Genomic DNA, 10502 nt, shown 5'->3' with positions numbered 1-10502 from the left:
CAGCATGAAATTACTTCAGTTAAAATGTTAATGTTGCGGGTACGTATGTCATGTTTTGTAGAGCGATTGTAATTTTCTTTTTCAGATGTAAGGAAAGCACTGGATGATTTGCAAAAAGTCATGAAGAATTTTGAATCACGAGCTGAGTTCACAGAAGATTTGCAGAAAATGAGTGATGTAAGGGTCTTGTTTTGTTTCAACCCAATTCTGTAGTGTTTTTTAAAATCCGGAAAACAAGATATTCAGATTGATAAAAGGGTATAAATAATGTAGTCATTCCTGTCTTGCATATTGCTGCATTTGCTTCTTTGCATTATTTGGAAGATATCTGTGCTGTTAGTATAAACCAGTGTATTTAATAATCCTAACTTTCCATCTTTCTAATTAGGCTGCAGGTGATTTTGTTGACATAAGAGAAGAAATAGAAGATGATAGCATTGAAACAAAAGGTAACTGATTTAATAATAAACATTTGTCTTGAAGTAGTAGTAAGCAAAATATTCCATTTGTAGGATTAATACTTCTTACGTGGGATTGACTAAATAATTTCTCTATATCTTCTACATTAAAGAAATCGCTTTATTCAAATTAAAAATTTGAATCTGATGGTAAGATGGATTTTGTTCCTAAGTTTCCCTGTGGGATTCTGTTTTATCTGTTGGTAGCCATCAGCTAAACATACTTGTGGGGTATTTTTCTTTGAAGAGTCTACACTGGAAGTTTGGAGTTTTCTAGAAAAGAGGCAGGAAGCAAAATATGCTGGCTCCTGGAGGGAGAACTAGAGAAGACAGTTTTTGCATCAAAGTGTGAGTTCTGCAACAGAAGAACTACTGGAGAAACACAGGCTCTGCCTCTTACGGGGGAAGTACGAGAGCAGTGTCAGCAGGGAAGGGAAGAAACACTGACAGGGATGAGACGTAAACGGGCAATGTAAACGTTGTCATCCGCTGGGGCGTTTCACTACTGTCGGTGAAACGAATGTGAAAACAAACCTCAGCATGCAGGTCTTGGAAATGTACTGAAGCAGATACTTCCTGAAGGCTTCTGGAGAGGACACTGGGAAACAAAGATAGTTGTGCTAAGGAATTGGATAATTTCTGTGCTTTTTGAAGTGGTGCTTGATAGACAAGACTCAGGCAAAGTTGTAGGAAGAAGTAATTTTACAGGCTGAAAATAGCATCACTTGGACACTTTGCGAAGGAGTAGTAGCTGGTGATTTGGTAGTTCACTGTTATATTTTTTCTGGAGTAAGTCACGGTATTAATATGCCAAGGCTGACTTGAGGAGGTGTCTCTACTATGAGCAGGTGTCATTAGAAAACAGGAGGAGTAACATTCTGGGAAATGCATCCCATTGTAACAGTGTTAATGCAGCATGCTGTGGATGCCAGGTCAACCTTCATGCAGCTTTATTGTGTCCTTAACTTCCATTATTGTCCTCTGAAATCATCTTAATTTTTGCTGAAAATCTGTAAGTGGGTATTACATATGCTTTCTATCAGCACCAATCTGTAGTGAGATTGAAAGCAAAGTAGCTAAAAGAGACAGCCTGGACTTCAGCAGCATAGGAATTGGTTTTGTTCACGTGGAAATGGGCTGTATCTTTGAGGAGAACAAAGCCTAGTATCCCAAGCATCTCATTAGTTTATTGCTGACTGTCCTTTTTTTTTTTTTAATTTTAATAATTTCACTTTTTTTGGTTAGTGTATGAAGTTAATGGTGGTGCTTTGTAGTAACAGTGAGTGAGCACAGTGGACACTGGAGCAGCGAGTGGTTATCCTCTGTTGTCTTTGAGATCTGACCTGGTTTCCTAACTGACAGAAGGTTTGTTAGGAGTAAGAGGGAGATGTTGAAGCGCTTGCTGGTGTTCAGAAGCCATGTGCTTACCTTGGGAGGCAAGTCAGTGGTTAATACTGAAAGGTAACAGAACGAAATCAGGAGGGCACAATCTGAAAATCAAATTGAAATAGATTGTTAACTAATCCTTCCAAATTTTATTTATTAATTTTGTAATTATACCAAATGAAATCCTCACAAGCTACTCTGATTACTTGGCTTACCTCAATTTATATTCAAATCTCAATAAAATACATTTCAGCCTTTTCTTAATGAGATGATGAAAAATGCTACCCCATGGAAGAGTAGGGGACACACATTCCAACATAACTTACAGTCACCTGTTTGCTTTTTAGTGTTGCTATTGAATTTGTATTTAACTCTGGATTAAAGTATAAGCTGGCGTATTTGAATAAGGATATCTTTAAGCCATGAATTCTTAAATTTTTTTTAAAATGGCCGCACAATTGGTTAGTAGAGATTTTAGAACTTGAAGGATGCTGAGTAACAAAGCCATTGCACTACTGTTGATCAGATGCACAAAGCAAAGTTTCATAAAGACCCGTAGATGCTGGAGTCCCGTGGTACAGACAAAATGCTGCGGGTACTTGTGGCAGTGATGGAAGGGGAAGGGTCCTCACCCCTGTAAAGAGGTGCTGTGTTGGGGGGCTGCTGATGGACAGGGGGAAACTTCCCTTGGGACCCTGTGTGGGACTGTGCAGAAACAGGCGGTGTCCCTGGGACCTGCCAGTCAGGGGGGGGAAGGTGGATTAAAGAAGCAGTCCTGCCCTTCACACGTACAGGGCTAAAGTGTTAGTATTGTTGGCAGGCGGCGTGTTCCCCATGTGCTAGACAGCACTCAAACAGTAAAAAGTATTCCCCATCCTCAATGGATGCACCATTTTACTAGGTAGCAAAGCTTTTAAATGCCAGCAGGAACTTGTCAGTGACTACCATTTACTCACAAGTGTATACCTCAGGTCACCTCTGAAGCTTTAAAGGGGGTTATATCTATCATTTCTGAAAGGCAGGTTTTTGTATGTTTTTCAGAGCGGGTCTTTTTCACCAAAATAAGTGATTCACTATGACTGGATTTTGGTCAGAATTTCCAGATGACTCTGGAGATAACTTTTAATGATCTTCATTGTAAACTTGAAAAAATACAACCCAAAACAAAAAGTACTGCTTTTTAAATATAGGTCACTTTGTCCAAAATGAGCTTAAGCACAAACTAAATTTGTTTTCCCAGTTAATAAAATGTGCTGTTAATGGGACAGTGAGCAAATGTCACATTCACATGTTGGTACCTATCCGAGCAAATCAAAGTCTACTGTTTGGCACAAAGGGTAAAAAACCCCACGCTGTAATAAAACTGTCATAGGATCAGTGTCTCCTGCTTTGTAAATAAACATCTTTGCTTTGCCTCGGTATTTCTGTAACATCCGGAGACTATTATCCTGTGCTGGTGCTCTGGTTCATTGACAGTTTCACTTAAACAGTTAAACAATAATTCAAAATGGAAAATGTTCTGCCCATATTCCTTAATTCCTTTGTGGTCCCCCCCATGTCATTTTGTCAGTTGCTTCAGTAATTGCATCTTATTTTTTGTCACGCAGGAAAATACCGAACTGCTCACAAACCTCATTCAAAGCCAAAAGTATCAAACGTTTTTGAGGTAGATTTTCCAGCAAATGGAAGTGATACAAAATCAATGGGCCGTTTCCAGTCAGAGGAGGAACTGTGGGCCCGCTTAGAAGAGCTCGAGAGACAAGAAGAGATACTTGGTGAACTTGACAGGTACAGTGCTGCAGTAGCACAGTAAGGTTTGGCATTCAGAAAGCTGTGGGGGTGTGGTTCTGTTTGTACAGAAAAGATCTCACTGTCAGTGCAAATAACTGACTGGACTGATGCAGTTAAAATCATAATAGGTGGGAGAAGGGTGGGACGTGAACAGAGAGTGCACTGCAAGGGCGAAGGTGCTAAAATCTGCCTCTGTGCAACTGCGGCAGGCCAACGTTCTAGTATTTTTTCTTTCAGATGATAGAAAAGGAGGAAGTAAAATCCATTTGCCACAGGCTAGGAAAATCCATTGTTCACAACGCAGGAGTTACACGTTTAGTGTTTAATGACGTCCTTAGATCTATTCTGATTCTAACGCAATTCATGTGTCACTAGCCATAATGCCACGGTTTTGGTGTTTCCAGCTGACATGGAAAGGACATGGTCATACTTACAGAGTATAAAAAAGGTTCCACTGTCGGGCTAAAAATACAGTATCTGGGTAAAGAAAATGGTGTACAGGCTTGTTCATTATTTTGTATGCCTGTGTGTCTTGAGTGTGAGTTGTCTCGGTTCACTTAGCTATTTCTCATTTCATAGGATGCCTGATACAGTTGAGACAAATGGAGAAGATACAACCTCTTCGGAAGAGGAGAAGGAAGATAAGAGGGCAGATCTGAATGGGTCATATAGAGCAGAAGACTGTACTACTCAGGGCAACTTCCATAAAGAAGTAACAAATTCAGGCTTGTTTGGTGGCCAAGTTAATGGCTCTAGTTATTATCACAGCGATGATGAAGATGATATAGATACTGGAGATAACTCTGTTCCAACTATTTTTTTCTCTCATACTGTTGAACCTAAAAGGGTTTGTACTTTATTATTTTTATCTTTCTCTCAAGAGATTATGTGAGACATATATACCATATCTGAAATAGAAAATTTTAGATAATTTAGAATGCTAACTATAGGTGACATTTATTTGGATTTTTTTTTGAGGGCTTGAAACCCACTGTTTAAATCCTGCAGTTTCAAATACAGTATTAAAAAATTATCTCGAAATGTATACCTTGCTGTGCTGGCTTCTGGCTGCTGTAAAAGGTAGTATCCTGTCCAGGAGTTTTTAAAATGACTTTTTACTTGACTTGAAATTGACTGTTGAACAGCTCAGTTGTTGAGGAGAGTTTGAATAAGTAGATTGTCATATACTATGTGCAAAATCTGTGCACATTAGTGCAAAGAAATGGCCCAGCCTAGTGCAAGTGGTAAAGAATAAACAGTTCACACTGTGAATGTTACCATTCATCCATTTGTTTTAATTCATCTATGCTTTGTAGTCCCCAACTGCTTGAATAGGAGAATGTCAGACGTCAGTTGATCTGCAGCCTGGCGATTGTTGATTTTATGGTCTAGACCATCATTTGTGTTCAATTTTCAGGTAAGAATAAACACAGGAAAAAATACTACTTTGAAATTCAGTGAAAAGAAAGAAGAGGCCAAGCGTAAAAGGAAGAACAGCAGTGGCAATGGCCATGCAACTCCAGAACTGCCTAACATCAAAACCCCAGCAGACATTTACCGGTGTGTAATTTATAGCATTGGCATGTGAGCTTTCCCCTTAGCAGACCTTCGCTTTTCATTTCTGTTCACCTATAGTATGAAGCCGAGCCTACTATTCCCTAAAAGAAACAGCTGGAACTGAATTTACTACTTAAAAATGAAAGTTTGTGGCTTCTGCATGGTTGCCATGCTTTCATATCCATAAAACACTTCTTAGCTTAAGAGTTCCTTTTCCAACTAGCAATTCGTCATTTATCTACTTTTTTCAGAGTTTCTGAAATTGAAGTAAATTTGCTAGTACGTATGCCCTGCATGAGGGAATACAGCAGTTACCTTACATATTCTGGTTAATTCTATGTCATTTGCTCCTGTGTTTGTTTTCAAACATAACTGACCAGATCTGTCACTTGTAATAGTCCTCCTGTTCCAGTTACTAATTGTTTCTTTTCGTCTCTTCCTTTCTAGTATCTTCAGAATATACTCAGGTCTTTGTTTGCATAATTTCTCTTGCATTCTCTCTCCCTGACTTTAGTCCTTTACTGTCTCTATTCTCTGTAAAAAGAAGTGCTCACCTGTAGAACAACCACGCTGAAAGAGTTTAAAAAAGTCTTGGGCTCAGAAGTCTGTATAAAACACTAATCTAAGGTGACGGGAGAGTTAAAACAAGTATTTAGGTTTGTAAAGATGAACACCAGACCTATTAGATTGGTTGATTAAGTGCTTGTGAAAATCACACTGCATTTGTATGTCAGTGTATTCCGGCACCTAAATATTTAACAAAATGTGTCACAAATTGTGAAGAGGTAAAAACCCATCCTGTAATGGCAGCTACTGGGGCTGAAGATGAGGTAAAAGGTTCATGGTGCTCTCCCTGAGCTCTGCAAAGGAGCTCCCATCTTCTGTGGAGATATGCAAGTGTTCCGGTGAGTGCCTGATGAATAAAGCTGTTAAGAGACAAGTAACACCATTAAAACTCATCCAGTCATCGGGCTCCTCCTTTGTGAGTTTGATAAAATCAGCACTGTCTTCTGATGCCACTCTTTCTCCTCCACCCACCCTTGACTTCTTTAAGTCACGGAGATGGAGTACAAACTGTAGGAAGAGGCCTCTCTATCAGTTTACAGTCTGTTAATACTTGAAAAGAGTCTTCGTGTTGGTGTGATCTTAAAAGCTGATTTTTTAAATTTTTGTTTGTTTGTTTGTTGCTGAAAGGAGATTATAGCACTTGTCAGGAAAAAGCTTCATCTTTTCTATGTGCAATGAATGCTTCAAGTATTTGTTTTTATATTCTACATTTGACAAGGACTTTATTCTAGAGGACCTTCCTTCGTGATCTTCTGTTTCTCTTTATAGAAACAACCCTGACAATCGTTTAGTTTACCTTTTTTCTAACTTTTTGTAACTCATGCTATTCTGTTTTCTGATGCTTTTCAAAGAGCTATACATTGTCTGCTGGAAGAGCATACCAACTTAATGCTTGAATAAAGGGCATAACAGTGTTTGCTCTGCAGAATTGATTCTTGTACGTTGGTAAATAAGATGCCTCTAAAGGTACGATGTTGTAATTCTGCAGCGAAAAAGTTGGAAAAGCACATCATAATTAATTTGTACAAAAGACAAAGCAAGATCACTGTAAATTTGTCATCTGATCCTGAAATGGTTTATTAAAGCTAACATTTTCCTTTATAGAGTCTTTGTTGATGTTGTGAATGGAGAATATGTCCCTCGTAAATCAATTTTGAAGTCTCGAAGCAGAGAGAACAGTGTTTGTAGCGATACCAGTGAGAACAGTGCTGCTGAGTTTGATGACAGACGAGGAGTTCAGAGGAGTATTAGCTGTGATGAAGCTACTCAGAGTGACAACAGTGAAGGCATACTGGAGGAAGAGGAGGAGGAGGGGCAGCAGCAGCTACCAAAAAAGCTTCCTCCCTCTTCAGGGACAACCGAGGTACAGTTTTTAATTAATTATTGATTGTTGGCAGGGATAAAAACGAGAAATCTAATGGCTGTAGTTGCCTATACCATCAGTTTGATATCTTTAAAATAATTTTCTAACTCCTACCTAGTTTGCTTCAGAAGGACATTATCAGGTGACAAGCTTCTGTCATGTGCATCCTAGGGGCGGGGGGAAGGAGACGAGTCATGTGGCTTCCCCAAGACCTGAAGCTGTTCTGTAAAGATCTGGCGAAGTAGTCGCTTGCCAGTGTTACTGAAACCAGTGTCATGTCTACCGGGTCATCCTGAAAATTTCACTGCAGGATATACAGTGGGTTTAAAAAAAAAAAAAAAAGACTATGTGCTTCATAGTGGAGAGGGGAGAGTTGATTCTCTGTAACCTGTGTTGCACAGCTGCTAGACAGCTAATTTCTAGGTGGTGTTTTAAAGTTTTAAAACACAGAAATATCAGCTGAGTTATTACTTGGACATGCTAAAGGCAGAGGAATTGCCCTGTGGAAGAAGGCATTACTGCTCCACTCATCCTATTCCAGACTGGGGCCATTAGCGATCCCAAACAAATCTATTTTCATGCGTTTGGAAAGTTCAGGGCTTCATCATAAAGAAAAGAGACTGTTAGACGTAAGGGAAAATGTACAGTTGCTTAGTGACTGGATGAACACAAGAATTAAATGTAGCCGCTGCTCTGAAATTCATGGCATAGGGTATTCTTCATTTTTATTTTGTGAGAACTTACACTAATTTTTTCAAACCAGATGAAGCTGAGTTTTCAGTAGTTCCCAATGCAGCGGGCAAGTTCAATGAAAACACTATTTTTAGAAAAATTATTTTTGACAAGAAATGAATTCCTCATAAAAGCTATTGTTTATCATCATTTTTCATACAAGCAGCTACAGATGCATCCAGGCAGGATGTGAAGATTCATGGTGGAAGATCCATCTGTAGACTTAGATACTTAACGTTGCATACTTCCTGGAATATATTTGCTATATTTTTATAAAACATCTAAGTACACTTTAGAAGTTACCCATTAGTCCATTTTCTGAATATGACTTGATTATTCTCTACAATGTAATGTATTTGCTAAGTAACTGCAGGAGAGTGAGCAAAACACTCATTAGACTTGCCTTCTTAAAGGCTGCTGTTTTGCTTTTGGTTGTTTTTGTGGGTGTTTGAAATACATTATTTCTCCGTGACCACTTGCAACTCAGTAACTTTTTTTGTTTCTACTTTCACCAGAGTTGTCTTGAATTGTATTTTGCTTACCTGTTTTTGAAAATGAGTGTGTTGTTATAACAGTGCAGTTGTGCACAGGCACGGCTTTGGGCATACTGTGGCTATTGGAGCAGAAAACAAAAAAACACTGCTTTTTTTGCAGGTCCTGCAAGAAAAGAATGGCTGGTTTGTTTTGCTTTGTTTTTCTTGGTAACTGAGTTATGAAAAAGCAGAACTAAGCATAGTTAATAAATCTGGTGTGCATTCCTTTGTGCCCTGTATGATCATCAAACCTTGGATGTAAACTGCTTCCCCTTGTCCTTAGGCATTCGGACTTTTGTGTTTTCAGTACATAGTAGAGTGATTTGTTCTTAAATACGTTTATGAAAAGTAGTTCTGAGCTGCTTTTTTCCCAGTCTTTTCCAAGAATCACGGTCATTTCTTAGATAAGTTAAAAAGGATTCAAGTCATATAATCAGCTGCATATAAATTATCATTTTTAAACATTAAATGTTTTTATTAGACCTTTTATAGAGAGAAATAGTTGGAAGCGAGTTTGCTGTTCTCTTAAGTATAAATTTCTTTCACCATTTTTTGATCATATTTGGTAAGGAAAAAAGAACAAACAAAATACGTGCTTGCCAATTTGTATGCAGTGTGTCAGCTTGATGCAATTAGAAGATATTAAGTCATAAAATATGACGTATGATGGAAATGCTGACATACTCCAAGTTTGCAAAATCTCTCAATTCTTATCCAAAATGAAACTATATATTACATCAGCTGGTTTATTTCTTGAGCGTGTGTCGGTGAGTAGGCAAGTTTTTAGATCATTTGTGCAGTAGGATTGAGATTTAAGTAGTACATTTAAGACACTGTCTTTCATTCAGTCGTCTTTGAACAAGCTATATTTTGAGGTTAATTACGATTTGGTTACTTATGCAAGGAACAATCATTGATTTAAAGATATTTCTTTACTTTTGATTAAAAGAAATAACAATCCTAATCAGGCTAATATAGGGTAATGACCTTATGGGCATAGCTTCACATTTGCATTTTATTAGCTCATTTTGAGTACTCTCTTCTTTTGTAGGCATTTTCCGGAACTGTTATAGAGAAGGAGCCTTTGTCTCCCTCCTTAATACCACACCCAGTCATTGCTCACCCAGTCCTGCCTACCATTCTGGAGAGAAAATCAGAGGAAGTTTTGTCCGAAGCATCAGAAGAAACTACAAAGAGGATTTCAAAATTCAAAGCTGCCAGAATGCAACAGACTAACTAGGTCCTGCCTAGCCAGCTGACGTCGGGGTATCATGTCTAGTTTCATATTTGTTGAGATTACGTAAAACTATATGCGTTGCACCTAGCTAGTTAAAAGAGTGTCCTATGTTAATTTGGCATTGGTTATCTTTTGAAACATTTATTGGCAACATTAAAAAAAAAAAAAGTTCAGTGTTTGAACACTTGAGTATTCATCTTGTTTTGTCGATTTCCCTGTGTGCTGTCAGCACCTTTGTATATGTTTGCCTTATGATAGCAGCACTTGGGTTCTTTTTCAAAAACTGTTCCTCACATACATTGTTTTTGTGTTTAAACCTAAATACAGGCAGTTTTGTGCCAGCTGTGATGTTCTACATACCATATGGACCATTTTAAGGAAACTTTTCACATTTCAAATAGATTCACCAATTATATTGCATTACTTGCTTTAGCATTTTAAGACACACTTGTATTCACATTCTTGTAGTTTTGCAACTAGGTGTCTGCTGAAAGTTTTTTTCCTTCTTTCAAACCTCTCTGATATCTCACTGTACAGATCTATAAAACGCTGGGTTCGTGTACATTGCAGGGAAGTTTCTTTGATGGAAAAGGGTATTTTGTAAAATTAAATTTTCAGTAAAAAAGCTGTGAAAGTCGTGTGTTTTTTGCTGCTTTACTACTAATTTGGAAACAAGGCAGAGAGGTTTTTATTTTGAACTTGCATTTCTAGCTTGAAGTGTTTACTACCACATGGACATAAAAGCAGTCCATTCTCTTCTGCCATTGTGTTTTAACCTCCTGCTAATGAATGTCCATGGAAATTGAATGCTCTTAAGGAGAGAAGCATAAACTCAGGCTCTGATTACAAAATCTCCCAGTTCTTTTGTATACTCAGGA

The 10502-nt window shown here is 38.1% G+C and overlaps 1 protein-coding gene across 1 annotated transcript in view; it reads left to right on the top strand.

Moving 5' to 3' along the window:
• Window positions 1–10261, top strand: part of URI1 (URI1 prefoldin like chaperone) — a 44788-nt gene extending 34527 nt beyond the window's left edge. Inside the window, exons 5-11 of the mRNA XM_037408626.1 lie at window positions 86–177; window positions 389–449; window positions 3452–3632; window positions 4215–4482; window positions 5053–5195; window positions 6864–7122; window positions 9439–10261. Of these exons, the coding sequence (XP_037264523.1) occupies window positions 86–177; window positions 389–449; window positions 3452–3632; window positions 4215–4482; window positions 5053–5195; window positions 6864–7122; window positions 9439–9627 (1193 nt within the window). The 3' untranslated portion in view covers window positions 9628–10261. The remainder of the gene's footprint in view (window positions 1–85; window positions 178–388; window positions 450–3451; window positions 3633–4214; window positions 4483–5052; window positions 5196–6863; window positions 7123–9438) is intronic.
• The last annotated feature ends 241 nt before the right edge of the window (window positions 10262–10502 follow it).

This window comes from Falco rusticolus, chromosome 15, assembly GCF_015220075.1.
Source record: "Falco rusticolus isolate bFalRus1 chromosome 15, bFalRus1.pri, whole genome shotgun sequence".
Lineage (NCBI taxonomy): Eukaryota > Metazoa > Chordata > Aves > Falconiformes > Falconidae > Falco > Falco rusticolus.
The sequence above is the reverse complement of the archived record's forward strand: the minus strand, read 5'-3'. Positions and strand labels throughout refer to the sequence as shown.